The sequence below is a fragment of the Rhineura floridana genome, chromosome 3, assembly GCF_030035675.1.
Source record: "Rhineura floridana isolate rRhiFlo1 chromosome 3, rRhiFlo1.hap2, whole genome shotgun sequence".
Classification (NCBI taxonomy): Eukaryota; Metazoa; Chordata; class Lepidosauria; order Squamata; family Rhineuridae; genus Rhineura; species Rhineura floridana.
The window spans coordinates 200,550,665-200,577,978 of record NC_084482.1 but is presented as its reverse complement, the minus strand read 5'-3'; the positions used below and the strand labels follow the sequence as shown (position 1 = coordinate 200,577,978).

The 27,314-nt window shown below is 46.3% G+C and overlaps 1 protein-coding gene across 2 annotated transcripts in view; it reads left to right on the top strand.

Moving 5' to 3' along the window:
* EGFL8 (EGF like domain multiple 8) overlaps nucleotides 1-21,207 on the top strand; it is a 30,647-nt gene extending 9,440 nt beyond the window's left edge. The window contains exons 3-9 of one of the 2 annotated variants that reach the window (XM_061619725.1): nucleotides 3,334-3,453; nucleotides 4,811-4,923; nucleotides 5,828-5,923; nucleotides 9,966-10,130; nucleotides 14,041-14,117; nucleotides 16,268-16,409; nucleotides 18,657-21,207. In XM_061619725.1, the coding sequence (XP_061475709.1) occupies nucleotides 3,334-3,453; nucleotides 4,811-4,923; nucleotides 5,828-5,923; nucleotides 9,966-10,130; nucleotides 14,041-14,117; nucleotides 16,268-16,409; nucleotides 18,657-18,703 (760 nt within the window). In that variant the 3' untranslated portion in view covers nucleotides 18,704-21,207. The remainder of the gene's footprint in view (nucleotides 1-3,333; nucleotides 3,454-4,810; nucleotides 4,924-5,827; nucleotides 5,924-9,965; nucleotides 10,131-14,040; nucleotides 14,118-16,267; nucleotides 16,410-18,656) is intronic. The other variant, XM_061619726.1, reaches the window with a different exon arrangement.
* The last annotated feature ends 6,107 nt before the right edge of the window (nucleotides 21,208-27,314 follow it).

Below are 27,314 nucleotides of genomic sequence, written 5' to 3'. Positions count from 1 at the left end.
GACATCTGGTTGGCCACTATGAGAACAGGATGCTAGACCAGATGGACTGTTGGCCTGATCTAGCAGCTGGGTTCTTCTTACGTTCTTAAGACTGGGAAAATTAGAAAGTGAAAGAAACCGAAATGGAAAATTCTAGGAACTGTAGTTTGTTAATAGTGCTAGGAACTGTAGCTCTGTGAGGTCAGCACCCTTAACAAAGGGTGCCGAAATTACAGTTCCCAAAGTGGCTTAACAATAGCTCTGTGAGGGGAATAATGGTCTCCTAACACCCTCTCAGCACCCTTCACAAACTACACTTCCCAGGAAGCCATGGCTGTTTAAAGTGGTATCAGAGTGCTTTAAATGGCTGGGGTGGATGCTGAACACAGTGGGACTTATTTCAGTAATAAGCATTTCTAGAACTGTGATGCTCATATTATTAGGGCAGGGATAAGAAACTCTTCTCAGCCTGGGGGCTATATCCTTGGGCAACTTTCCGGGTGCTGCCTACAAGGAGTGGGTGGAGTGACAGATGCCACCCTTACCCTTGCAAAAGTCAGAGATTTCTACACACACACTCCTCCATGTAGGCAAACAAGAGGCATTATCACAGTGCAAGGACACATTTCAGCCAGGCAAAAGCACTTGAAGTGGCACGGAGCAGGACCAATGAGGGGGCATGGCCTGGGAAGAAGGGATGTGACATGAGAGGGAGGTGTGGCCTGGGAAGAGTCCCAAGGACTGAACAGAGAAACTTTGAGGACTGCCGTGGCAGCTGGTAGCTCCATGTCAATGGGGCAGAGGAATCCACTCCAGGTTTTAATCTGGATAGCTCCTTGAAAGTTCAGACAAAATCCCAGAACGGATTCCACTGCCCCACTGCCATGAAGCCACCAGCCACCACTTGAGGGCTGCATTTGAACCCTGGGACTGAGCTGAGGTTCCTAGGAGGACTAGGAGGTTATGTAAACGCTTCACAGGAGACGTGGGTAGGCTTGGAGGGATTTGAAGGTAAACAAGGGAAGTGGCAAGTTCTGAGAAGCAGTTCCAAGCGCAGGGGCGGTGGTGGCTGGTGACCATTGGGACTCTCAGGGCAGAAAACAGGGAGGCCAGTGGCAGGTGGAGGAGCCAACTAATTCTAGTTTTCTCCTCCTCCTCCTCCTCCCTGCTACAAGAGGCAACACGTGGACTAAGGAGGAGGAAGCTGACAGCCAGGACCAACCAACTGCCTGGGCGGGTGGTTAAGTAAGAAGCCAACAGGTGGGCGCTTGCTGACAGCACTCTGGGACTGGTGTGACAGTGCCCCATTCACCATGATGGTCCTCATGGTTTGCATGCAGAAAGTCCCAGTTCAATCTCCAGCTTCTCTGCTAAAGAATCTTGGGTTGCAGGCTGAGGAAAGACCTTGGCACAAGGCATTATAGGGAGCGGCACTGAGACAGAACTGTATACGTGGACCATGTACAAAAGGATCTTCTGTTTGACTCCGGCCAAAGGCAACAGCTTGTCTCTTTAAAGCAAAGGCAATAATTAAAAGGTGAAGGCATCCCCGGGACTTTTGGTTTTCTCTGCCCACCCCCACCCCCCGTTTGGAAAGATGAAACAAAAATACACGGCAAATTATTTTCAGAACCCGGATCATACAAAGATAAGAAATTGACATCAAAGTTATACAAAGGGATTTCCCAAGGCTGGAGACAGAGTCTGTTTCTGCTCACCCCATTCCCCCAGATTGTTGATGGTGGTTTGAAAGAGATGAAAACTGGGGTGAATATAGGCTGCAAGCACACCATCCATTTAGAGCACATCCCCCCAAAGAATCCTGGAGTTAGGTTTTTACTGTTATGGTTTTAAATTTTAACGTTTTAATGTATTGTTTTTTATCTTGTACGTCGCCCAGAGTGGCTGGACAACCAGCCAGATGGGCGACTAATAAATTTAATAAATAATAATAATAATAATAATACCACTCGAAAAAATGGAAATGGACTGCCTTCAAGTCGATCTCAACTTAAGGCAACCCTATGAACAGGGTTTTCATGGTAAGCGGTATTCAGAGGTGGCTTACCATTGCCTTCCTCTGAGGCTGAGAGGCAGTGACTGGCCCAAGGTCACACAGTGAGCTTCATGGCTGTGTGGGGATTTGAACCCTGGTCTCCCAGCACTCTAACCACTACACCACACTGGCTCTCTAGTTTACAACTCACAGAGTCACAATTCCCAGCACCCTTAACAAACTACAGTTCCCAGGATTCTTTTCCAGGATTCCCAGGGGAAATGTGCTTTGTGCTTTGTCCCACAAAGAACAAACCCACTTCATCCTACTTTTTCAAGTGCCAAATAGGTTCTACAGGTTTTTTTTATTTTGTATGGTTTCTGGAGCAGTGTATAGTCAGGACACAGGTGACAATGGGATGACAGAAATATGTGCATATAGGACAGGATGTAAATCCTTTCTCAAATATCATGAAACTCCCTTCAAAACATTGGCTGTCTCTGCTTAATTCAGCAGCGAGCTACGATACCTTGCACACAAAACAATTTAACTGTGACCTGACTCAGTCGTTAAAAAAAGTGGAAGGGTACCGAAAGGTATTTTCAGCAGAGAAGCAGTATGGAGGAGTGTGGAGTCCTTAATCCTTTCCCCACCTGCCATTTCTCCACTCCAAATCATCCACCCACCCACATAGCGTTTCCTCCACAGGTTTCGAAACATACATACCCACCCGACTGCTGTGGGAGGGAGTGGAAGCTGCATGATGGCTAAGCTCCATTAAATCCAAAGGGTTAAGCACCCCTCCATATTTCTCCATTGAAAATCTCACTGTCATGCCATACGGCTTCTTTTTTTTTAAGCTGGTGCCAGGGCGCTTTTGCACACATTTTAGAGGAATGTGCCATTTTAACGTGACTGCAGAGAGAAAATATGGATCGGTTTGGTCTCAGAATTTCGGAATCTATAAATAGCACCCTGATTTAAACAGAAAGCTGCCTTATAAAGCGTCAGACCATTGGTCCATCCAGCTCAGTATTTTCTACGCTGACTGACGGCAGCTCTCCAAGGTTTCAGGCGAGGGGCCTTCCCAGTCCTAGCTGGAGATGCCAGGAGCTGAACCTAAGATCTTCTGAATGCAAAGCAGATGCTCTGTCACTGAGCCACAGCCCTTCCCCTTTATTTCCAATGCAATGAAATGTATGATTTATTTATTTACGGTTTATTATTATTTGATTTATATGCTACCCTTCCTCCCAGTCCATGTGATTTAAACCATCAGCAGCTCTGACCCTAGGGTGCTCTAGGGACTGAAATGAATCACCCCACCCTCTCAGTTACATGCCCTCTTTCGCCCACAGCCGAGTGTGTTCCCGACGCATGTTACGAATCCCCTTATTCTACAATGAAACCTATGCCAAGCCCTTGCACCAGCCTTATTTGACACTGTGCGCTGGACCTCGAGTCTGTAGTACCTACAAGTACGTGAACTCTTCAGTTGCTTGCAAATTGGGGGAGGGGGGAATGGCAGCGGTTACTTCCTGCTTTTTGGTGGGTGGTGAAGACAATTCTGTTTAACTGGGCTTTTTAAAGATCCTGATGTATCTGTTGCTGCTGCTTCTTTTTTTAGAACTGCTGTCTGTTTTAACTGTTCTTGATTTTGGGGGTACCTCTAAGGGAGAGGGCCTTTTCTGTTGTGGCTCCCCATTTGGGGAATGCTCTCCCAAGTGGGGTTTGTCTGACACCATCTTTAACACCCTTTCAGAGCCAGGTAAAAATTTGCCTCTTCACCCACACATTGGTGGATTAGGATGGTTTTCTGTTTATTGATATATCAGGGATAGCCAACATGGTAGCCTCCTGATGCTCTGGACTCCAGCTCCCATCATCCTTGACCATTAGTCATGCTGACTGGGGCAGCTGGGAGCTGGAGTCCAAAAGATCTGAAAGGCACCAGTTTGGCTACCCCCAGATTATATGTTTTTGCTGCTGTTTCATTTACGTCTATTGCAGAGCTTGGGAAAGTTACTTTTTTGAACTACAACTCCCATCAGTCCAATCCAGTGGCCATGCTGGCTGGGGCTGATGGGAGTTGTAGTTCAAAAAAGTAACTTTTCCAAGCTCTGGTCTATTGTATGGGTTATTGCAGGGGTGGGGAACCTTTGGTCCTCCAGATGTTGCTGAACTACAACTACCATCAGTACTGGCCATTGGCCATACTTGCTCGGGCTGATGGGAGTTGTAGTTCATCGACATCCGGAGTACCAAAAGTTCCCCACTCCTGGGCTATTGTGTGGCTTTTTTTATAACGGATTTGTTCTTTTTTTAATGTAATGTTTTATACTCTTAAAATTTTCTAAGTCACTTGGAGACTGCTTATGTGGCAAGCAACTAACAGGTTCAATTAATAATTTTAATAATGGTATGATTTTTTGTCTTTTAGGCTGTATTGTATTTTTTTTAATGCAAGTCGCTTTGTATACAGTCGTTAAAAAGTGAGATATAAATAAACAATTGTCCTCATCCTCCTCTTCAGTGGTTCTTACTGGCTATTACCAACAATAGCTGGGAATGGAACCTCCATGTTCAGGGTGGGTGTATCTCATAATTCCAGATGCTGAAGACAAGCAACAAAGGATGTCTATCCCTTTCCCCACAGTTCTTGCTTAAGATAATAGCAGTGTGTGTCTCATCTTTAAACTATGTGGTGTTAGCAGTGGGATTAATATTTTTATCTAGAGGAGTAGTGAGTGAGGGAGAGAGAGAGAGAGATTCTGATTACCCTCGGCGAGGAGAATGAGAGGCAGCTAAGGACACCTGGGCCCTTCTCTTCCTTAGGACTACTTACAGAGTTGCCACACGGCAGGTACGGAAAGATATCCTGCAGACCAACGTCATCTGTTGCCAAGGTTGGAAGAAACGGCATTTGGCGGACACAAAGTGCGAGGAAGGTGAGTCCTCAAAATGCGACCATAGTTTGTATCAGGAGAGCCACTGAGGGGAAAGACGGCCTTCACTTGCATGTAGCCCTACTGCGTGAGCCGCATATCTCTGCCTTTGATTCCATAGCTTGGTGTAATTCTTACGTTTGACAAAACAACCAGGAATTTGAATTGTTCATATGCAAAAATGTATCCTTGATTTGTAAAAGTTTTTGTGTCCTAGCACAGGGCGCTCAAATAAGACATCATAGCTGCTAACATGCTGTGTCTTCTGAGCAGTTTTACTACCCTGTTTCAATGAATTGTGAATGTGTGAAGCTGCCTTGTGCTGAATCACACCACTGGTCCCTCTAGGTCAGTTACAACTGGGGAGGGGGGAGAAATCTGATTCGGTTCACATGTAAAGTTGAACCTAATTCACACTTTCCAAAATAATATGAGAACTGAAACACCTTTGAAATTCACACTTCCCTAAATTTTGTGATGCAGGCCTCCAGCCAAGTAATGTTTACAAAAACGCAAATATTAGGGGAAAGTGAGCATAAAAACAAACATATTAATGAAAAGAACATTGAGAAATGCATTATATTACAGAAAGTTGCTTGCAAAAATGTGTACCTTAGAACGGCATACAAAAATGTGTTTATTAGGGGAAATTTGCACAGAAATGCTGACATATATTCATGATAACTTAAAAAAACCCTAAATTGCTGCAGAAATGTGGAGGACTGAGTTTAAGACTGGGAAAATGAGAAATGAAAATGGCAGACCCGTCAATCCCCAGTTACAGCCTGTGGGGCTCCCTTTCCCCTCTGGAAAAATGCCTGTGGATACCCATCCTAGGCTGCAGATTGTCTTGTGCTGGCCCTGTATAGATGGATCTTCAGTCTTGCTCTCTCCTTTCTCTTGCCAGCTGTTTGCCACAAGCCATGCCAGAATGGAGGCATCTGTGCCCAGCCAAACCAGTGCCAGTGCCAACCAGGCTGGGGCGGACGGTACTGCCACATTGGTAAGTAGAAGTCAGGGGTGATGGGAGACAAATCAACATATGATGGATGATAGATACTGGCCATTACAACCTTGAAATTAGTAACAGTAGCAATTAGTATATAATTGCTTTTAGATGCTTTAAATGTTTTTAGCTGGTCTTTAATTGTTTCAAATTATGTTTTTATTTTATTTTAAATTGTTTTGTTTTAACATTTTGATGTTTGCCACCCTGGGCTCCCTTGGGAGGAAGGGTGGGATATACAATTTTGGCATATAAGTGGTATATAAATTAATATCAAATAACAAATAACATAAACTTAATAAATAAATCAAATAGCCCTGCTGTCTGTCACCTCTTCCTTTGCTCTGACCCACTGCATCTCGCTCCTGACATACATGGCACATAGGGCTCATCTGCATGGCAGCATTTCTTTGTAGGAAATACACTTCTTTTACCTTCGCTTTTCATTTGCATCATTTGCAGTTCCTGCTCAAAAGTTAGCTGCCAATCACTTTTTCCCATTCACACTGAGCAGACATTCCTCTGGGAGGATTAGTCTCACTTTTTCCTTGTGGCCCACCCAAATTATACATTTCCACTCCCTCTGGTTGCTAAGGTGACCAAGCATGCTCAGTCTATTCTACAGCTGCAGTAGGTTCCTTTAAAAAAAACCCAGAAGTGTGAATATCTGTGTTTTTCCTGGTAGGATACAGCTGAAATATAAATATTTCTTTGAGCGTTGTTATGCTTTTGCACACGTCAGGGGGAAAAGAAAATCAAGGCACCGTTTGCAGCAACATAAAAAAGGCCAGCAGAACAGAGGAGAATAACCAAAAGTTGCTTGGCAGGCTACAGGCAATACATTGAATAAAGGGAGGAGGAGGGAGTGGGCAAGGGAGTGAAGACAGTTTTTTCTTCCCATTTTGTATAGTCAGTGGATTGAGTTAGTATGGATTTACAGGGGTAAAACTTCATGATAGCTTCTGTGTGCCGGTAACATCATGTGAACCATGCAAATTTAAAGGAGATGTATGTAGTACCAGACACACAGTAAACCACTGTGTAGATGAGCTCATAGCCAAGTTCTATTTGTCTTCTCAATTGGCATTGAACAGGATCTGAGAAGAACCCTGCATTAAGAAAATGTTCATTAAACCAACCAACCAACCAAGTTTCTAGCCCTTATGGCTGCAGAGTGTTCAAGGGATGGGGCTTCTGGGTCTTACAGGATTGTGCAACCATTTCTTACTGTCTCTAGTTATACTGGCCTAATAATGTAGCCCTGGTGGGTGACTAGTTTTGCTAGAAGGCTGCTTCAGCAAGCCACAGAGGCTGGTGCATTAGGGCGAATGGGGCACTGCCCCACCAACCTCTGTCTGCTCACAGGCAGCCCCCACCTGCCTGCCTTCTCACATACAAGCAGCCCAGGGGCTGACACCGATCCTCAGCTTCTTTGTTGTTAATCTCAGTGTTGCCTTTGTAAAACTCAGCAGGGAGGAGCATGGGGGCAAAACTAGGCTCTGCCTGTCATTGGCTCTGACTCCGCATAAGAAAATAAGAAGAGCCTGCTGCGTCAGGCCAGCGGTCAGTCTAGTCCAGCATCCTCTTCTCACAGTGGCCAAACAGATGCCCCAGTGGGAAGCCCACAAGCAGGACCTGAGCACACAGCACTCTCCCCTCCTGTGGCTTCCAGCAACTGGTATGAAGAAGCATATGGCCTCCAGCAGCGGCGATAGAACACAACCAGTTGTCACTGATGGCCTTCTCTTCCATTAATTTGTCTAATCTTCTTTTACAGCCATCCAAGTTAGTGGCCATCTCTGCCTCTTGTGGGAGTGAATTCTATAGTTGACATGTACCTTCTGTGGGCGTCTCTGCCTTAGAATCATAGAATCACAGAATAGTAGAGTTGGAAGGGGCCTATAAGGCCATCCAGTCCAACCCCCTGCTCAATGCAGGAATCCAAATCAAAGCATTCCCGACAGATGGCTTTCCAGCTGCCTCTTGAATGCCTCCAGTGTCAGAGAGCCCACTACCTCTCTAGGTAATTCATTCCATTATTGTACGGCTCTAACAGTTAGGTAGTTTTTCCTGATGTCCAGTTGAGCAACTTGAGCCCATTATTCCGTGTCCTGCACTCTGGGACGATCGAGAAGAGATCCCGGCCCTCCTCTATGTGACAACCTTTCATGTACTTGAAGAGTGCTATCATATCTCCCCTCAGTCTTCTCTTCTCCAGGCTAAACATGCCCAGTTCTTTCAGTCTCTCCTCATAGGGCTTTGTTTCCAGTCCCCTGATCATCCTCATTGCCCTCCTCTGAACCTGTTCCAGTTTGTCTGCATCCTTCTTGAAATGCGGAGACCAGAACTGGACGCAGTATTCAAGATGAGGCCTTACCAGTGCTGAATAGAGGGGAACTAGTACTTCACACGATTTGGAACCTATACTTCTGTTAATGCAGCCTAATATAGCGTTTGCCTTTTTTGCAGCCACATCACACTGTTGGCTCAGTTCTGCCCTACCGGTTCCAATGGCAACAGCCACCATTGCTAACAAGGCAATGAGTATGGGTGGACCAAGTCTCATCAGGATGCAGCCCAGCCCCCCATGCCTTCCAGCTGATTCTACAGATGCAGCTCATCTACACTACACTTCCACCTAGGATTGGCCCTGCTATTAGCCAAAGTGAGGCAAACACCTCAGGCAGCAAATGTTGTGGCCTAGCAGCAGCCCCCTAGCTGTTCCTCCTGAGCCTCCCAGCCATCCCTCTCTGTCAGAGGACTGTGCTTAGATTGCTACATAGCTTATCCTGGACCCCCCTAAACTAACCTGCTTCCTTTAAGTGTAGTGGGGGATGCTACCCTGTTGCCAAATTTGAAGTTAGAGTGAAGTGTCAGTCCAGTCAGCTTTTCTGCATAGAACAGGCAGAGGGGAACAGGTGCACTGGTCACATTTGCACCTTATATTTAAAGCACATGGCCTCCCCCAAAGAATCCTGGGAACTGTAGTTTGTTTTGGGTGCTGGGAATTGTAGCTTGGTGGGGGTAAACTACAGTTCCCAGAATTCTTTGGGGGAAGCTACATATCTAAAATATATGGTATGGAAGTGACCATCTTTTCCTTTGCCTCAGGTAACAAGCTGTCTTTGGGCAGCCCTACTTCCACCACTGAGATTGGCAATCGGGGGCAGCAACACCATTCAGAGGGCGGATTTAGCTCAGGGGCTACCACTTGCCGATCCCTGTCTTTATAACGGCCTGTGATTTTTTTTTAAAGTATTCGCAGTTACCGTTATGCACATGACCTTTTAAATGAGATAATGGAATTGCCCTTAAAGGGACAATCACATGTTTCAGCCTAAACCATCCTTGTGTAGTCCTCATGCATCCAGCATGCACACCTCCCCTTCAGTCACTGAACTGCTCTTTTCCCCCCAACCAATCTCTACAACTATTTTTATTTATTTACTATTAAATTTATATCCCACCCTCCCTCCAAGAAGCTCAAGGAGATATACATGGTTCTCCTCCTCCCCCAGTTTATCTTCACAATAACCCTGTGAGGTACGTTAGATTAAGAGAATAACTGGCCCAAGTGAGATTTGTGGCTGAGTGGGGATTTGAACCTTGTTCTCCCAGGTCCTAGTCTCAGTCTAACCACTACCCCATACTGGCTCTCTAAAACCTCAAGCCCTATGCCCAGGCAAAAAGTTGCCTATGTGTTTTCACATGCCTCTCTTACACCATGAGGACCAGAAATGTGATTTTTATAATTATTATTTTTAGCAGAACTCCGTGGATCCCAAAGATTTCCTGAGGATTAGCAGATACTTTGCTAAAGACCTTAATAATCAGGATTAGAAACTTGCTTGTGTTTATCTGAACATGGAGGTTCCCAAGATTTCTGCAGACTGGCAGACTATTAGATTACCTGGGCGGAAGAGGTGATGAGGATACTTCCTCCCCCTTTATTCTCCTCCTGTTTCAAGATTCGCAGCGACCTTCATGGCCATGCAGACTCCTAACCCCTCCTCTTAACCATGTCGCTCGTTTTCTTTAGATGTGGATGAGTGCCGCGCACCGGTCCCTCTCTGTGGCCAACGCTGCCTTAACACTGCAGGGAGCTACCAGTGCCAGTGTGACCCTGGTCATGCCCTGGAGCCAGATGGCAAGACCTGCCGCTTCCTTGCTACTGCCCAGGCAGCTCCTATCCTTGGCAGCAGAGGTGAGGACCACAGAGACGGCATTCATTGGGGCGGAAGAGGGTGAGCTATAGTGCAGGGGTAGGGGACCTTTTTCATCCCAGGGGCCACATTCCCTTTTGGGCAAGGCCACCAGCCAGTGATGGGTGGAGCCAGAGGGGGAAGTGGGTGGAGCCAGAGGGGGAAGTGGGTGGAGCAATGTCAATTCTATCTTTGTACAGAAGCCTAGTTTCTCCACACACTCACTACTCCCGTCCTCCATCCAGGCAAGCAAGAGGCATTATCAGAGCTCAAAGACACATTCAGACAAAAACACTCCAGGAGGGTGCAAAGCAGGGCCAGCGAGGGGCGTGGCCTGGGGAGAGGGGCGTGGCCTGGGGAGAGTCCCAACCGCCTAACAGAGGACATATCCACACCATACATTTAAAGCACATCCAGCAGCACATGACTTCCCCCAAGGAATCTGGGAAATGTGGTTGTCCCTTCACAAACTACATTTCCCATCATTCTTTGGGGCAGTAATGTGCTTTAAATGTATGATGTAGACCTACCCCGTATGGCGAAGACCTGCCCAGAGACTCCTGGGAGGCAGGCAAGTGGGGGCTGGCTGAGGACAGATGGAGGTTGTTGGGGCAGCACCTTGTTTGCTTTATTGGATCACCCTCCGCTGGCTGCCGCCTCCTTGCACAGCAGGTTCACTTGCTGCTTCCAACTAGGGTTGCCAGGTTCAATCCCTGAGACTGATCCTGTATCTTTGGGAGAAGAGAAAGTCAGCCAAGTGCAGGTGTTCTTGCAACCCTGTAATGGGAAAAACCACAAGGTGGAATTCTGCCTTCCCTCTGCACAATTTTTAAAGATACAGACGACCTCTTGGAGGCCGGGCCTGGCAACCTTCCTGGTCTTCTGTATCTTTAAAAGTTGTGCAGAGGGAAGGGAGAATTCTACCTTGTGGTTTTTCCTCATTAGAGGGTTGCAAGAACACCTGCACTTGGCTGACTTTCTCTTCTCCTGAAGATACAGGATCAGTCTCAGGCCCTGAACCTGGCAACCCTAATCTGCATAGAGGGCAAACATACCTGCCCAGAGAGGGAATTCCATAGGCATGGGGCTATCACTGAGAAGGCCCTGCCTCTCGTGCCTGCCAATCTAGTACTTCTTGGTGGTGAGACTGTGAACAATTTTTAGGGCAGGGAGGCTCATACAAGCTCATGAAAATGTGATCTCAAATGTGCATTCACAGTACTTTGAGACTGTTTTTAACAGCTGTAGCTTAGTAGCAGAGCCTCTGCTTTGCATGCAGAAGGTCCCAAGTTCAGTCCCCAGCATCTCCAGGTGAGGCTGGGGAAGACTGCCCATCTGAAACCCTGGAGAGCTGCTGTCAGTCAGTGTAGACAGTACTGAGCTGGATGGACCCCAACGGGCAGGCTCTGCATACAACAGCTTCCTAGGTTTGCAGGCCTGTTTGACACCTTGTTCCTCATTCCCTTTGCTTACACTGTGCTGGCATGGAGAGAATGAGGGTTCGTTTGGGGAAGAGATCCTGCCTTGCGTGGCATGGTGGGCGGAGAGGGTGGTGCATTCCGTTGCACAACTTCCTGGCTTGTTTCTTACGAACGGGCATATTCTTCATGGGTCACAGAGGTAACTGTCTCAGACTATGGCTCAGCAGTATGAAGGCTGAGTGTACTTCACAACTGCACTGGAAAAAGCTTTGGATCTGGATGTTGCGTACAGAATTCATCATGCCAAGAACCTCTGCTTTCGTTTGCAAAAAGAAAAAGCATCCATAGGTTTCCAGCCCCTAAGCCCGCTCAGAGAGTCGTCATTTCTGCCTGGCAAAATTTCAGATGCAAACTCAGCAAGATTTTGAATGGGCAGGGGTAGGCCTTTGGCTTCTGTGTGGCTCCTTCCTCCACCCCATGATGAGCAGAATAAATTAAACAAAATCAGCAGATATCTACATATATTTGCTTAGGGATCTACCCAGCGCTTGTCCTGTTCAGATTAGACCCATTAGAGTTAATGGACATTCATTTCTGTTGGTCTGCTCTGAGAAGGATTAGCATTGAATACATTTTATTTATTTATTTATTTATTCCATTTATACCCCGCCTTTCTTTACATGATAGAAACCCAAGGCGGCTTACATATGGTTCCCAGGTGGTCTCTGTGACGCCCTTCCCTGGCTCTCCCTGTCAGGTTCCGACCTGCTCGTGGCTACTGCCTGTCACTAAGCACCACCAGGGACTCCACCAGTCTGGACTGTCCTTTTCTATGGTTTCTCTCTCCGCTCTAGCATAGACCTCACCAGATCCCCCTGCTAGGCAGCACCACCAGTCACGTCCTATAACCAGTATTCCCAGAGACTCTGCCTGAGTCTCTCTCAATCAGGTTACCTCTGTGACTGCGTGCTCAAGCTGTCCCACTCCCTTTGTATCAATGCAGATAATTCTGGTTTGCTCTGAATACTTGTGGTGTTATATTCTCCCCTTCACCGCTGCCACCATTTGTTATAGTTTCCCTTCAGCCTTGGTATTTACCTTACCCTCCCTTCTGGTCTGTGAAACCCCAGCCAAGGATCAGGCCTTTGGTAAACCAAATATATTTATTAAATAACAGAGATAACAAGATTACTTTATAAAGGCACTTAAGCATATGGTTTCATCTATTCCTGAGGTACTGGTCTTAGTATTAATCCGAACTCCACACTCTCCTCACATCCACCAACTCTCCACCCAATCTCCTCTCAAAAACCCACCAAAACAACCCACTAACTTCCACCCAGATTTAACTGTCATCCTTCCATTTATACTCTCCGCCATTCTCAACCCTCAGCCAATCATCCAGCATTCTACTGCCCATTCACTCCCCCCTCCTCTTTCACTCCACTTACCATGTATCTCCTATACAAACAGCACTTACCATATATACACTAATACAGGAACATCACAGTCTCCCATCCAGCCACTGACCAGACCTGACCCTGCTTAGCCTATTCGTATGCAGCTCTTCAGAATTCTGTCCTTCCCTCCCCCACCCCAACTTAATCATTTTAATTTTGATTGCGTGAGGCAGGCGTATAGAAATGGACCGTCATGTGAAATTACCTGAGGCCCATACCCTGAGACGGCCAAAGGATGGAGTTTGGGAGCTCAAGAGCAGCGCCTGGCAGAGAGTGAGGGGGCAGTGCCTGTCAGGAACCTATCGGCCAAAGCTGGATTATGGCTCTCTTTGCAACGTGTTTTCGAAATATACTTCTTATGCCTTTATCGGCGTCTGCTTCTTGAGTAGGGCTGGCCCTGCCATTAGGCCGAGTGAGGTGACTGCCTCAGTTGGGAGGGTGCCGGTGGGGGTAGCAGTGATGTGGCCACTGGCAAACTAAGAGGGGAAGGCGTGAGTAGGTTAGTGTGGAGTGTGGCGGCAGAGCCAATCTGATGCTTCTGCCACTGGCACCACGCCACATCGTACCGAGCTCCCCGTACTTAAGAGCATAAGAACATAAGAAGAGCCTGCTGGATCAGGCCAGTGGCCCATCTAGTCCAGCATCCTGTTCTCACAGTGGCCAACCAGGTGCCTGGGGGAAGCCCGCAAGCAGGACCCGAGTGCAAGAACACTCTCCCCTCCTGAGGCTTCCCTCCTCAGTCTGTAGCAGCGACCCACAGTGTTGGGAAGCCAGGAGAGCAATGGAGGCCTCACCTGCACTGCCTCACTGGCCATCACTTCTCCAGCTAGGGTAGCAACCTGAAGCACACTGTCAAGGGAGGAAGGCAAACTGCTCCATGGGTTGACTTCTGGTTAATCTTGTACAGCCCTGAAGCTCATGAGTCAGACCTGGAGATGTGTGAACCCTCCATGGTTTCAGAACATATCTGTTGCTCCAGCCCTGCTTCTCACACATCCTTCTGCATATTCCTCCCCTTCCTTTCCTACCAGCGCAAACTTTAGCGGCTCAGGACGTGGTTCCCAATGAGATTCAGGAGCTTCAAGCAAAAGTGGGGCAGCTGGAAGAGGTGAGGTCCTGGTTTGGCAACTCTGTCCCCGAGGGAATCCCGTAACATCGTGCTGCTGAAAGCCCATAACTGTTCATACCACAAATGTTCTGGTTCATTTTTGTCCTGTTTCTGTTGCACTGAAGCCCCTCCAGACTGCAGCAATGTGGCAGCATTGGGGAAGTTTTTCAGAACAGCAAGTAAAGCAGAATAACTCCACCGCTACAAATGCACTGTTATTGCATCAAGAATATGTTGCAGAAGACAGCCACAAATAAAACCACCAGTCTGCAGGGGCCCTCGCTTTAGGGCAGGAGTGGCAAGCCTGACACCCTCCGCCTATGTTCAGGCAGGTGGCAAGGAAGAAAAAATGGTGGGAAGGGGTTAGGGGACGAGAAGAGAAAGGGGGTGACCCATCCACATTTGCACTCGGTGGAGGCTGGCCTGCTAGGACAAGTGGGGGCACTGCTCTGTCAACTTATATCTGTCCTCAGCCCCCCCCCCCGTCTGCTTTCTTAGTTTCATCCAGTCCAGACACCGGCTGCCAGCTTCCTCCTCCTCAGTCTCAGGGTTGCCCTTGTACAATGTCAGCAGGGAGGAGGAGGAGGAGGAGGAGGACAAAGCTCGGGTGAGTTGGCATTGCTGGTCCTTGGCTCTGGCTCCACCTGCTGTTGGGGCTGCCTGCCTTCTACCCCCGCCACTCCCAGTGAACACCAGCCACCGCTGGTTGCGCTCAGGTCCTGCTTACAGGCCTCCCATTGGGGCATCTCCCTGGCCACTGTGAGAACAGGAGGCTGGACTATATGGGGCCATTGGCCTGATCCAGCAGTGGGGCTCTTCTTATGTGCCTATGTTATGGCTCCATTTTGACCTGCTCACCACTGGCTTGAAGTCCTGTACAGGTTACCCCTGATGGAATGTGGACCATTATCGGGGGGGGGGGTGTTCTATGCTCTCACCCCCACTCTGCCCTCCTTTTTGGGGGGGGTCACCACAGTCATTACATGCCAGGGAGGGAGAGACTCTGAGTTCCCAGCAGCTGGCTCTGCTTTCAGATGCTTGCCTGATGATGTTATCTTGCAGCAGGGCCCTGCTGTATAGCACACGCTATATGTGCTATACACACACACAGATATAGAATTGCCAGATGCTAGCTAAATGCTAAAGATTAACAAATCAAACAACTCACATGAATACAATAGCAACACAGCATTTCCCGAAGGCAAAAATAGGGGCAGTGATTTATGCAGGTGGCGAGGAGTGAAGGAGGGGCTCTCATGCAACAAAAAATAAAGGGGCATATATAACTCAACCAGCTTTTTGACTGGCAAGATCAAATGCAAAGCATTTGGCAAAGCCAGCTTCAGATTGATGGTGGATTAAGACCTCACAGTGACTGCCCTTGGGAATGGTCACCTCCGCCTTCACCCTTGGGAGCCCTAGTTGCTATTTTGGGGGAGAAGCTGAGGGGGAAGTGTTTGAAGCCAAATGAGGTGGAACATTCCTGCATTCCCTTCTTAATAATGGATCTTGGGTAGTAGTAATAGTAGTATTTATTACCCTTCACCATAAGGTCCCAGGGTGGGTTGCAACAATTCAAATTACAATATTAAAAACAGTTTAGAGCCATAAGAATAGGGTAGCTCCAAATATCGGGTGTTGGAGGCCAGGGTAAGGAGGTGCATCTTCAGCCCACAATGGGAACTGTATCCTGAAGATGCACTTCTGTGGGGAGGGAATTCCAGAGATTAGGGGCTGCCACAGAGAATGCTCTCTCCTGGGCCACTATCCCCCCCCACTGAACGTCCGAGGGTGGTGGAGCCACCAAGAAGGCCTCCTCCGCTGATCTTAACAATGGAGAAGTTCTCTAGGGAAGGAGGCGGCCTCTCCGATATTTGGTACCACCTACAGGTGGAGGCAATCTCTTGAAGAGGAAGGTGTCAGGGCAAGTGTCTGTGGGTGGGTCTGTGGATATCTACTTTTATCTGTCTATATGACAGACCGAAGCCAGGAACTCCCCCTTCCCAGTATTCGGCTTTACTGTGGCTTCCCATCAGAGAGGGGTGTGTCAGGGAGGGAAGAGAGGGCTGTGGGAGAATGTGGGGGAGCTGGTGGTCCCGAGCTGCTCTCCCAGCTGGCACCATAGTCCTCTTCTCTCTCCACCCCTGCAGCGTCTGGAACGTGCCCTCTCCATCTTGCCAACCTCCCTGGAGCCCACCCAGCTGAAGGAGCTGTGGAGTCGCCTTCGCTACCTGGACCAGGTGGAATCACTCAGCGATCAGCTCCTTTTCCTCGAGGAGAAACTGGGGGACTGTGAGTAGCAGAGAGACTGCACAATACCACCAAGCGTCAACTTTGCAGTTAAGCTCAGGCACCTGGTGACCATGGGCGACAAGTAATTCCGTGCAGGCGAGTGAGCGCTCTGGCCTTCCTCCATGCCCAACAGACGAACCAAGCCAACAGATATATTTTGGCCAGTTCATGGAGGATAAGACTATAAATGACTACTAGGCACAATGGGTATGTTCTGCCTTCACTGTTGGAGGCAATATATGCCTCTGCATACCCATTGCTGAGAAGCACAAGTGTGGAGAGCAGTGCTGTTGCGCTCAGGTCCTGCTCCTGGGCTTCCTATTGGAGCATCTGGTTGGCCCCTGAGAACAGGAGGCTGGACTAGATGAGCCACTGGCCTGATCCAGCTTCAGGGCCCTTCTGATGTTTCATGTGGTAGTGGAGGGAAGGAAGCGCCCTCCTCCATGCCCTGTGCAGAAATGCTGGAGGCTGCTCCACGAGGGACAGAGCTCCATCCCTGCCTCTGGCCACTCCCAGCGGCTAGTAAGTATTTTGCAGGCTGGTGGCCTTTGTGGGCTCATCTACAAGGTTGCAATTAGGAATGGAGGAGAAATTTGATTTTATTTGCATTTTAATGAGAAACTTAATTTGCACTTCTCGGACCAGTGTGCAAACTGAAGCGCAGCCATCCTTCAAAATTGGCAATTCTTCAAATTTTGTGATGCTGTTTTCCAACTGAACAACATGTCAAAAATGCATATGTTGGGGGGAATGTGCATAAAAACACGTGCATTTGTGAAAATAACAGAAAATTTATTTATTTATTATTTGATTCGTACCCCGCCCTTCCTCCCAGCAGGAGCCCAGGGCGGCATTATAAATGCATTATATTAGAGGAAATTGCTTATAAAAATGTGTAAATTCATCAAAACTGCATATAAAATGTGTTTATAAAGAGAAATTCACATTAAAATGCTGATGAATTTTCATGAGGATTTTTTTTTTAAGCAAATTGCTGTGGAAATGTGGAGAAATGAATTTAAGATTGGAGAAATAAGGAGTTTAAAGAACCAAAATTGTCAGATTTGTCCACCATCAGCTGCAGAATACCTCTACTATTTCCTGGAAAGAAATTTCAAATATATTATGTCTTGTAATGTTGGGAACACATTCTTCTGTACCAGCATCTCTCATCATGTGTTTGGGTGTGTGTGTGTATGTGGGGAGTATTTGTAACTTAGGAAACAGTTAAGACAAATACAAGGACTCCAGTGTAGACACGTGAAGGCCCAGGAAAAAATCTGTTCCCCAGAAAAATTGGAAGAAAAAACCCCCCACAGAAAATAATCAGAAACATTAGCGGAAAATGTGAGGATTTTTTCCTTCTGAAATATTCTGACTTTTTTCCAGGCCTTCAGATCTCTACTCCAGTGCAAGGCAGGTCAATGGGGGCAGATGAGCACTGCAATGAAAAAGCCAGTATGTGTCCAGATCTGTCACTACAAACAAAGATCTCCCTTTCTGGCTCGGGGCAGTGTTACCGAGATAGCAGAGAGGCCCACAGTTTGCATGCAAAAGTTCAGTCCCTGTAGCTTTAAGTCAAAGGATCTCTCAAGTGATGGGATAGAACTCAGACGCCTGTACTAGTAGACCAGGTGTGGGGAACGGTTTTCACCCGGAGGGCCACATTTCCCAATGGGCAATCTCCCGGGGGGCGCATACCAGTGACGGGCAGGTTTGGATGCAAAAGTGGGCGGAGCAATGGCTGTGACTCTTAAGATGACATTTCAGCTATGCAAAAACTAGACTTTTCTGCACACCACTCCTTCCAGGCAGGCAAGAGGCATTAACATAGTTCACGGATATATCTAGTCCAGGCAAAAGCACTGGAGGAGGGTGTGGTGTGTGACTACAAAGAGTCCTGAGGGCCAAATGGAGTGGCCTGAAGGGCCACATTTGGCTCCCAAGGCTCCCCACCCCAGGAGTAGACAATAATAGCCTGCGGCTAGCTAGACAAGTTAGCCAGCCTCAAAGTAAGGCAGAGACTTTTGTCTGCCCCAGTCTATTAGCACTGCTGCTTTCCTTCCCTGGAATTGCTCCTTTGCAGATGCTCAACCATGAGCGATGACCCTTCTCTGACTAGGAATAAAGTGCCAGCTGTTTCAGTGCACAGCCTTCCCTCGAGCTCCCCCGCCCAGCATGAGTTGTGTCTCTCCCCCCGCAACGCTTTTACAATCTCATTTTTTCCTTCTGCGTCGTTGCTCCTAGGTGCCTGTCAGAATGGGAAAAATGGCTTTGGCTATGAAATCGCCTAGTGATGGCTGCATCCTGGACTCAAGCTAGATGGATAGGAAACCAGACCCCTGCCAACTCCCAACTCTGGGCTGGTGATTACTGCTCTGTGAAGCTCAAGTTAACACCTCCTCCTTTGTTTATGCTCCTGGGCACACACTGTTCATTACTTTAAAGCAAAACACACAGAGCAAGGGCTACACCTCTAATGGATTAACTAACATTGCAGATGCTGGAAGCAAGCTTTTGAGTCACACAGCATTCTTCTGGAGGCATTCAAAGCAAAGCTACACAGAATTCTTGAAGCATTCATAGCCGATGCCAAAATATATTTTTAAAAAGCGAGCACAATCCAGCCAAAGTAAAGAACTGTTACTCCCTTTTATTTCAGTGAGAGATTTATAAGGAACTCCTATGCACGTTGGCTCACTTGCAAGGTCTTTTGCCTTCAGTGAGGCTTATTTCCAGGTATGTGTGCAAAGGACGGCAAATCTGAAGCACCGTGCTGAAATCTCCCATTGAAATAAATGGGTTTTAAAAGTATTCGTGTCTGCATCATGCCGACTTTAAGTAGCAACTTGGCCTGCCTGTATTTCTTTGCCTGTATTTTCCATGGTGTATTTTCTTTTATAGAGAGACAGTGTGGTGTAGTGGTTAAGGTGTTGGACTACAACCTGGGAGACCAGGGTTCGAATCCCCACACAGCCATGAAACTCGCTGAGTGACCTTGGGCCAGTCACTGCCTCTCAGCCTCATGAAAATTCATAGGGTCGCCATAAGTCGGAATCGACTTGAAGGCAGTACATTTACATCTATTTTCTTTCATGACCTCCCCCCCACCCCTGGCAATTGATCAGTTTTCCCATCTCCTTGTTTATAGAGGGATGTGTAAACTGGTCCCTCTGCCACAGCCAGACAGTCTAGTACTCAGCAGACAGAGCTCTTATTTTAACTCCTTTACTTTGAGAAGCACTCAGCTCTTAACAACCTAACCCATCGTATTCTACATTATATTCCATCCAACTTCTTCCAACCACACATAAATAAGTGAAGGAATTTACTGGCTTTTAAGAGGTCTCTATTCCATCTAAGGTGGGTGTAACTTATTCACAGCAAGGTCCATGAAAAGTGGGGGGGGGAACCTGCAGCGCTGCAGAGATTGTTGGACAACATGACTCCCATCATCCCTGACCATTGGCCATGCTGACTAGGATTGATGGGACTTGGGAGTGCAACAGAACTGCAGGTTCTCCAGCCCTGGACTAGGGGAAGAGATCCGAGCCATAGCTTCTGCCCTGAAGTTCACCAGACAGATTGCGATAAACCTTTATATATGCTCCCTTGAGCTCAGTCACCAGCAGGGTAGATGTGATAGTATGTTACAGCAAAGACAGTTTTGTTGCACCATGATGACCAAGAAATTTATTATGACATAAACTTTTATGGATATGCACGATTAAAATTATTTAAAATAACCAAATCATCAACTCCTGCCTTGGAGTTTCCCCAGGACAGCTGGCTGACCACTGCTAGGCAACAGAATACTGTTCAATGTAGACTTTTGACATAATTTACATTTTAAAAAGTCATTTATTAACATCTTGAATATTAGTTTAGCTTGGGAAAAGATGTGATTTTGATTCTATAGAGCCAACATCTCTAGTGAGATTCTGGTTCAATTAAAGATTGTTCATTGGAACTAATTCTTGGAGCTGGATTTCTTTGGGAAGAGAGAGAATATGCTCGCGAAGTGAATCACCCACCCATTTTGAGTTGCCACAGCTAGAAATGGAACCTCAATGTTCAGAAGCAGTATACCTCCTATGCTGGAACAAAACAAGGGATAAGTAATGCTTGTGAGCCTTCTAGAGGCAGTGGCTGGAAAGGGCGGCAGAGACCAACATACCAAGGCATATAATTGTTTTTTATCACCACCTCTTTCTGGAATAATAAAGACAGTTCCTTCTCCATCAAGTCCTTCTTCAAAATGGAGTTTCCCTAGTCTTTGTGAACCAATATGGTGCATTTCATCTACCCATGCCTCTTCTTACATCGACTTCCCCACAATTTAAGGCCTCTCTCAGTTCTTCTTTCACCCATTTGCTGTAGCTTATAAACCAGCCCTTTAGCTGTTGCTGGACTACAGTTCCCATCATCCCCCACTGTGCTGGGTGGGGTTGATGGGAGTTGGAGTCCAGCTTCTGGAGGGCCACAAGTTCTCTATACCTGTTGTAACCTATGGGTCATTTCAGCAAGAGGCCCCTTGTTTGCATCTGTTCCCAAGGGCTACACCTAAGCCTTCATTTGCCAATCCAAAGAGAGGTGAGAAAGGATTTGCCAGCAAGCCATTTTGGAGAGGAGGAAGTAGGAGGCTTGACACCTCTCTGCCTCAGACTTGAGCCCTTTAATAAGATAAGCTGCTAACCACGGCTCCTGTCATTTCCATGTTATATACAATGCCTTGCAAAAGTAATTGGATCCCTGACCAATGGTCTCATATTAATAAATTACAAATGGTTCTTTGTAATTTCGTTGTGTATGATATTTTATTTTGAAACGCTGAAACTCAAAATCAATTATTATAAGGTGATGTTGGTTGTGTGTTGGTAAACGTTTAAGAAACATAAAAAAACTGAAACATGTTGCTTGCATAAGTATTCAGCCCCCACACATTAATATTTGGTAGAGCCACCTTTCGCTGCAATAACAGCTTTGAGTCTTTTGAGGTAGGTATGTACCAGCGTTGCACACAGTGTCAGAGGGATTTTGTCCCATTCTTCTTGGCAGAGCTTGGAAGATTACTTTTAAAAAGTAATAAATTACAGTTACATGGCCCAAAAAAGGAGTAATTAATGTTACAATTACAATTGCTCTGAAAGTAACTGATTACTTTACTTTTCCTCCAAAGTAATCACTACAATTACATTTCAGTTACTTTTTTTAAAAAGCCCACAAGGTGCTGGCCTTGGCTGCTGCACTTCTAAGTAGCCTAAAACAACATTAAAAATAAACAAACACATACAGAGGTAGTAGAATAATTATTTTTATTCATAAGATAGCAGTGGTGGTCTCTCCACTGGTAAGGGTGGTCACTACTCAGATCTTTGCACGTCAAAGCAAGTGCAACCCCCCCCCACTCAGCCAGCCAGCATAGTCTCTCTCACTTAACCACCTCCCAGACCATGCCCTGCCACCAACTAAGGGGCACTCACTCAAGCAAACATTTTCCTCTGAGATGCAAAAAAGTTAAAATACTGCAAATGCAGCACAGTAGCCAGAGAGGGTGGTGGAGGCCAAGTGCAAACACAGTATTCTCTCTCTCTCTCTCTCTCTCTCTCTCTCTCTCTCTCACACACACACACACACACACACACACACACGTACATTGTCATCTTTCACCTCCACAGTTCTTTATCTCCATTCTGCTGCTGCCTCCTTCTCCTCCTTTATCCATGTTCTTGACCTCCGGATTCTTTTTCCCTCCACTCCATTCTTCACCACCACTATCCATTTTTTTAAATAATTGTTTGTTTGTTTTTAAAACATTTGCGGTCATAGACCCGAAATACAAATAGACATCAACAGTACAAACAAATTTAAAACTTTTAAAATAGGAGATTCCTAATTTACAGTCCGAAGTAATAAAAGCTGCCTTTTCCGTATGATTTGAGCTATAAAAAGGAACTTGGCCACTGTTTTAGTTATAATCTTATCATTATCAGACATTAGTAATTGGAGAAGCTTCTTATGTGAGCAGTCAGGGAAGGCCTTAAGAATTGGAGATATAAGCCTGGAGCGTAAATCCAAATAATAAGTGCATACAAACAATATGTGTGCAATTGTTTCAGCCTCTCCCTGGGAGCAGGGACACAGCCGCAGCTCTGGAAGAATTCCTCGGAAACAACCCTCTGTCATCGCAGAGGGGAGACAGTTGAATCTGGCTCTAGAAAATAGAAAACGGTAATGGGGAATTCTCAGATTTTCAAGATACCCTGCAGATTTTAAAAACGGGAGGGTCAAATCAAAAGAAAGAGGTGAACAGGAAGTACATGCACTAGCTCTTAGGTATTGGGAGTCAATATCCTTAAGGCGCTGTGATATATTCCGCTTTGCTACTTCTAGATCCCAAGCAGACAATGTTTCCAGTGAAAAACCCATACGATTTATCCTTTCATGGTAAATACTAGACCAGAAACTTACAAAAGAATCCTTCCATAATAAATTTGGAAAGCCTAGGGAGGGTCCAGCATAAGCCACTTTGACCCAATAATTAAAAGCCCAGAGCCAAGCTGTACATTCCAATGATGCAAAACCCACCTCAAGTTGGAGCCCAGCTGAGGATGCAAAATGAGGCAGACCAAATAAAGTGCGTACAAAATATGATGCCACTGCCTCAAACTTGGGGGTGAAACTCGTAACCCAAATGGGTATCCCATATAAAAGTTGGGGGAGAATTTTGATCTTAAAGATCTGGAGAGCCGCTGGGATATACTGGCCACCCCTAGAATAAAAGAAACGAATAATTGCTTTAGAAGTGTTATAGGCAGATAAAACTGCAGCCCGACTATGAGCAGCCCATGAAAGTGAAGAGCAAAAGAGTATTCCCAGATACCTAAACTTCTTAACCTGCTCAAATCTTTGTCCATTTATAGTCCAATCGTGTTTCCTTGAACTGCGTGAAAAAAACATTATTTTTGACTTGGTATAATTGATGACAAGGAAATTTTTATCACAGAAAGACATAAATGCAAGAAGGAGGCATTTAAGACCAACCGAGTAGCATCGTCTGCATAAAGTAATAGGGGGCATTTCACATTCGCTAAAGTAGGGGGGTGGAATTTATCCACAGAACAGTAGCTATTCAGATCATTGATATAAAGATTGAAGACAGTAGGGGCTAAAACACAGCCCTGACGAACCCCAACATTTGCAGGGATAGCGTTGGTAAGATTACCGTTTGACCCACATCTAATCCGAATCATGGTACTCTGGTAAAGGCGGCTAATAAGATAAAGAAGACGTTTATCTATCGATGTTTGTGATAGGGGAGAATATACCTTCCTTGTCCTCCTGGACCTCTCAGCAGCTTTCGATACCGTTGACCACGGTATCTTGTTAAACCGCCTAGAGGGATTGGGAGTGGGAGGCACTGTTTTACGGTGGTTCCATTCCTATCTCTCAGGCAGATACCAACGGGTGGCATTGGGGGATGAGGTTTCGGACCCTTGGCCTCTTAATTGTGGAGTGCCACAGGGTTCTATCCTCTCCCCCATGCTTTTTAACATCTATGTGAAGCCGCTGGGAGCCATCATCAGGAGTTTTGGGCTGCAGTGCCATCAATATGCAGATGACACTCAGCTTTATCTCTCCTTTAAATCCTCACCAGAGTTGGCTGTGCAGACCATGTCGAAGTGCCTGGAGTCCGTGAGTGGATGGATGGGCGAGAACAGGCTGAAACTGAACCCCGATAAGACCGAGGTGTTGCTAGTGGGTGACAAAAGAAGGCTGGGAGACATCGACTTGGTACTTAATGGGGTGAAATTATCCCTGAAGGACCAGGTCCGCAGCCTGGGGGTCATTCTCGACTCCCAGCTGTCCATGGAGGCTCAGGTTTCGGCAGTGAGCCGGGCGGCTTGGTATCAATTACATCTGATACAGAGGCTGTGACCCTACCTTCCTGTACATCTGCTCCCACAGGTGATACATGCCCTGGTCTCCTCTCGTCTGGACTACTGTAATGCGCTCTATGTGGGGTTACCCTTGAAAACGGTTTGGAAACTGCAGCTGGTACAAAATGCGGCGGCACGCTTAATTAAGCATAGCCGTCGCCGGGATCATATCACCCCAGTGTTAATAGACCTACACTGGCTACCAGTGGTTTACCGAGCCCAATTCAAGGTGTTGGTTTTGACCTTTAAAACCCTATACGGTTTCGGCCCAGTTTATCTGAAGGACCGCCTCCAGTATCACCAGGTAGGCCGCCTCACAAGATCAGCCACACAGGACCTCCTCTCGGTCCCGCCAGTCAAAACAGCTAGGCTGGTGCAGACCAGGGAGAGGGCCTTCTCGGTTGTGGCCCCCACCCTCTGGAACTCTCTCCCTTATGATCTTCGTCATGCCTCCTCCCTGATGGGTTTCCACCAAGCTTTAAAGACCTGGCTATTCAGGCAGGCCTACAAGAATTTTGGGGTAGATTAGCTCTTTGATATATTATGTTAGAGTAATTGATGATTGTGTTTTTATATTGTATATTGTATTTTATTTTATATTGCGTAAGTCGCCTAGAGTGTCCGTCAATTCGGACAGATAGGCGACTAACAAATAAAATTTATTATTCTTATTTGAGATAGCTTAGCCCATAGTCATTCTCTTGGGACTGAATCAAAAGCTGTCTTAAGATCCATGAAAGCCGCATAAAGGCCCCTCCTTGAGAGGTTCATATATTTTTCTGCTAAGTGTCGTAGCACTAAGCAATGGTCAATAGTTGATCTGCTCCTGCGAAAACCTGTCTGTTCCCTCCCTAAAATGTTCTCCTCCTCAATCCAGGTCTGTAGTCTCACATTTAAAAGACCAGCATATAACTTACCTACCACTGAAAGAAGACTGATTGGCCTGTAATTTGAGGGATCATCCCAATCTCCTTTCTTATATATTGGGATGACCACCGCTTCAAGCCAAGTGGTAGGGAGCTTCCCCGTGAGATTTATCAAGGTGAAAAGATTTGCCAAGAGGGGGGCCCACCACTGGACATGGGTCTTTACTAGCTCCAGAAGGATTTTATCTAGACCTGGCGCCCTACCAGGTTTTAAGGTCCTGATCAGGGAAACAACTTCTGATTGCTGCACAGGGGGCCAGGTAGGTAAGGAGCTAGGGTCTTCAAAAATAAAAGCTTGGAGCTTATTGCAAACAGAATTTTAAAATGATGCTCCCAAGTTGCAGGTGGAATGTTACACTGGGGGGAGGGAGAGGAGGAGCCCAAAGCATCAGTAACCATTGACCAAAAAAGCTTTGAGTTATTATTTAAAGAGGCAGTAATTAAGCCTTGCCATTCCTCTTGACTAAATTGCCTTTTTTCCCAATGATTAACTGTTTATACTTCCTTTTTGTGAGATAATATTCCGGCGGGAGGGAATTCAGATTCTCGCGTCTATAAGTACCATAGAATCTTCTTAGCAGGTTCTTAATTTCATGGCATTCCCTATTGAACCATTTAGGGCAGCGCTGTTTTGCCGAACAGGAAGAAAACGTCAGTGGAGTTAACACACTTTCCAGGGCCGAAGACAAAGAAGAATAGTCACAAAGAGCAGCCGATATTGAATTAGCCGCAGATATGCTAGTTTTAAGCTTTGAAGAACTGAGAAAAGTGGCTATCTTCATAAAGATCTGTTCGTTCCACTGAGGTCTCTTATAATTTACTTGAGATGGACTGATCTTATATTGGGAGACATTAGTCAACTGACCCAGTCCCGCTATTGAGAGATTAAAAGTTAGTGGTAGGTGGTCGCTTTCCATCCTGAAATTAACTGAGAAGTTAAGAGTCTGATATAGTAGAGAGTGGGAAATCAAAAGATAATCCACAACACTACTGCCGCAGTTAGAAATATAGGTGAATTCCGCTGGGGTATCAGCCTGGGAGTGCCCATTAATAATTGTCAGATTTAAACGAGCTACCATCTGAATCAAACAAACTCCTGCGAAATTCACCTTTTGATCTTTTGAGTATCTGTCATAATTTGGAATGACATTTTCAGTGTCCATTTCCTCCCAGAGTGGAGATGCAGCTAAAAATTTATTAGCGGGACCAATCCTGGCATTAAGATCCCCCATTATAACAAGGCGAGCCTTAGGATGTTGTTTTTCTAGCTCCAAGATGTAGTTTTCCAATTTCCCCCATAATGAAGTCGCATCACTTTTCTGAAGAGAGGGGGGGATATATACATTTACTAGGAGGAGGGCAGTGGATCTGAATTCTACTAGTGCTGCAACAGCAAAGTTATCGCATGGGGGGAATTTTCTCATTTCAGAGCAGGAGACGGTAGAAATCATGATTGCAAGACCTGACTTGGATCTTCCTCTCCCTTTGGTAACTACTGCAGGCAAATCAATCAATACATTTCTGTCATGGAACATTGCGGGCTGGGCTTCTAAACAAAATTGTCCGGGCCTGGTTCAATTTCTAAGGTCCTTCGATGTGATCTGTGTCCAGGAAACTTGGTACTCTAAAAACATTGATTTTAATGGGTTTAGGATAAATAATTGTTTTCTCCACTCCACCCCGTCTCATTCTCCACCTCCTCCCTCGTCATCTCCTGCCCATCCACAGAGCATGAGGAAAGAGCGACACTGCGCAGAAGCCCAGTTTGAGGCACATGATTTTCATCCACAAATCAGAGGAGCAGAAGACTTCCCCTGCTCCCCCCCAAGTAATGCCCCAAAGTAATTCTGGAAATGTTACAATTACTCCACAAAAGTAGTAAAATTATTCCTAGTTCTATTACAATCAAAATGTAAAGGAATTACCCACTCGTTACTCAAAATAAGTAATGAATTACAAGTAATTAGTTACTTGTAACTAGTTACTTCCAAGCTCTGCTTCTTGGCAGATTCGCTCCAGGTCATTCAGGTTGGTTGGAT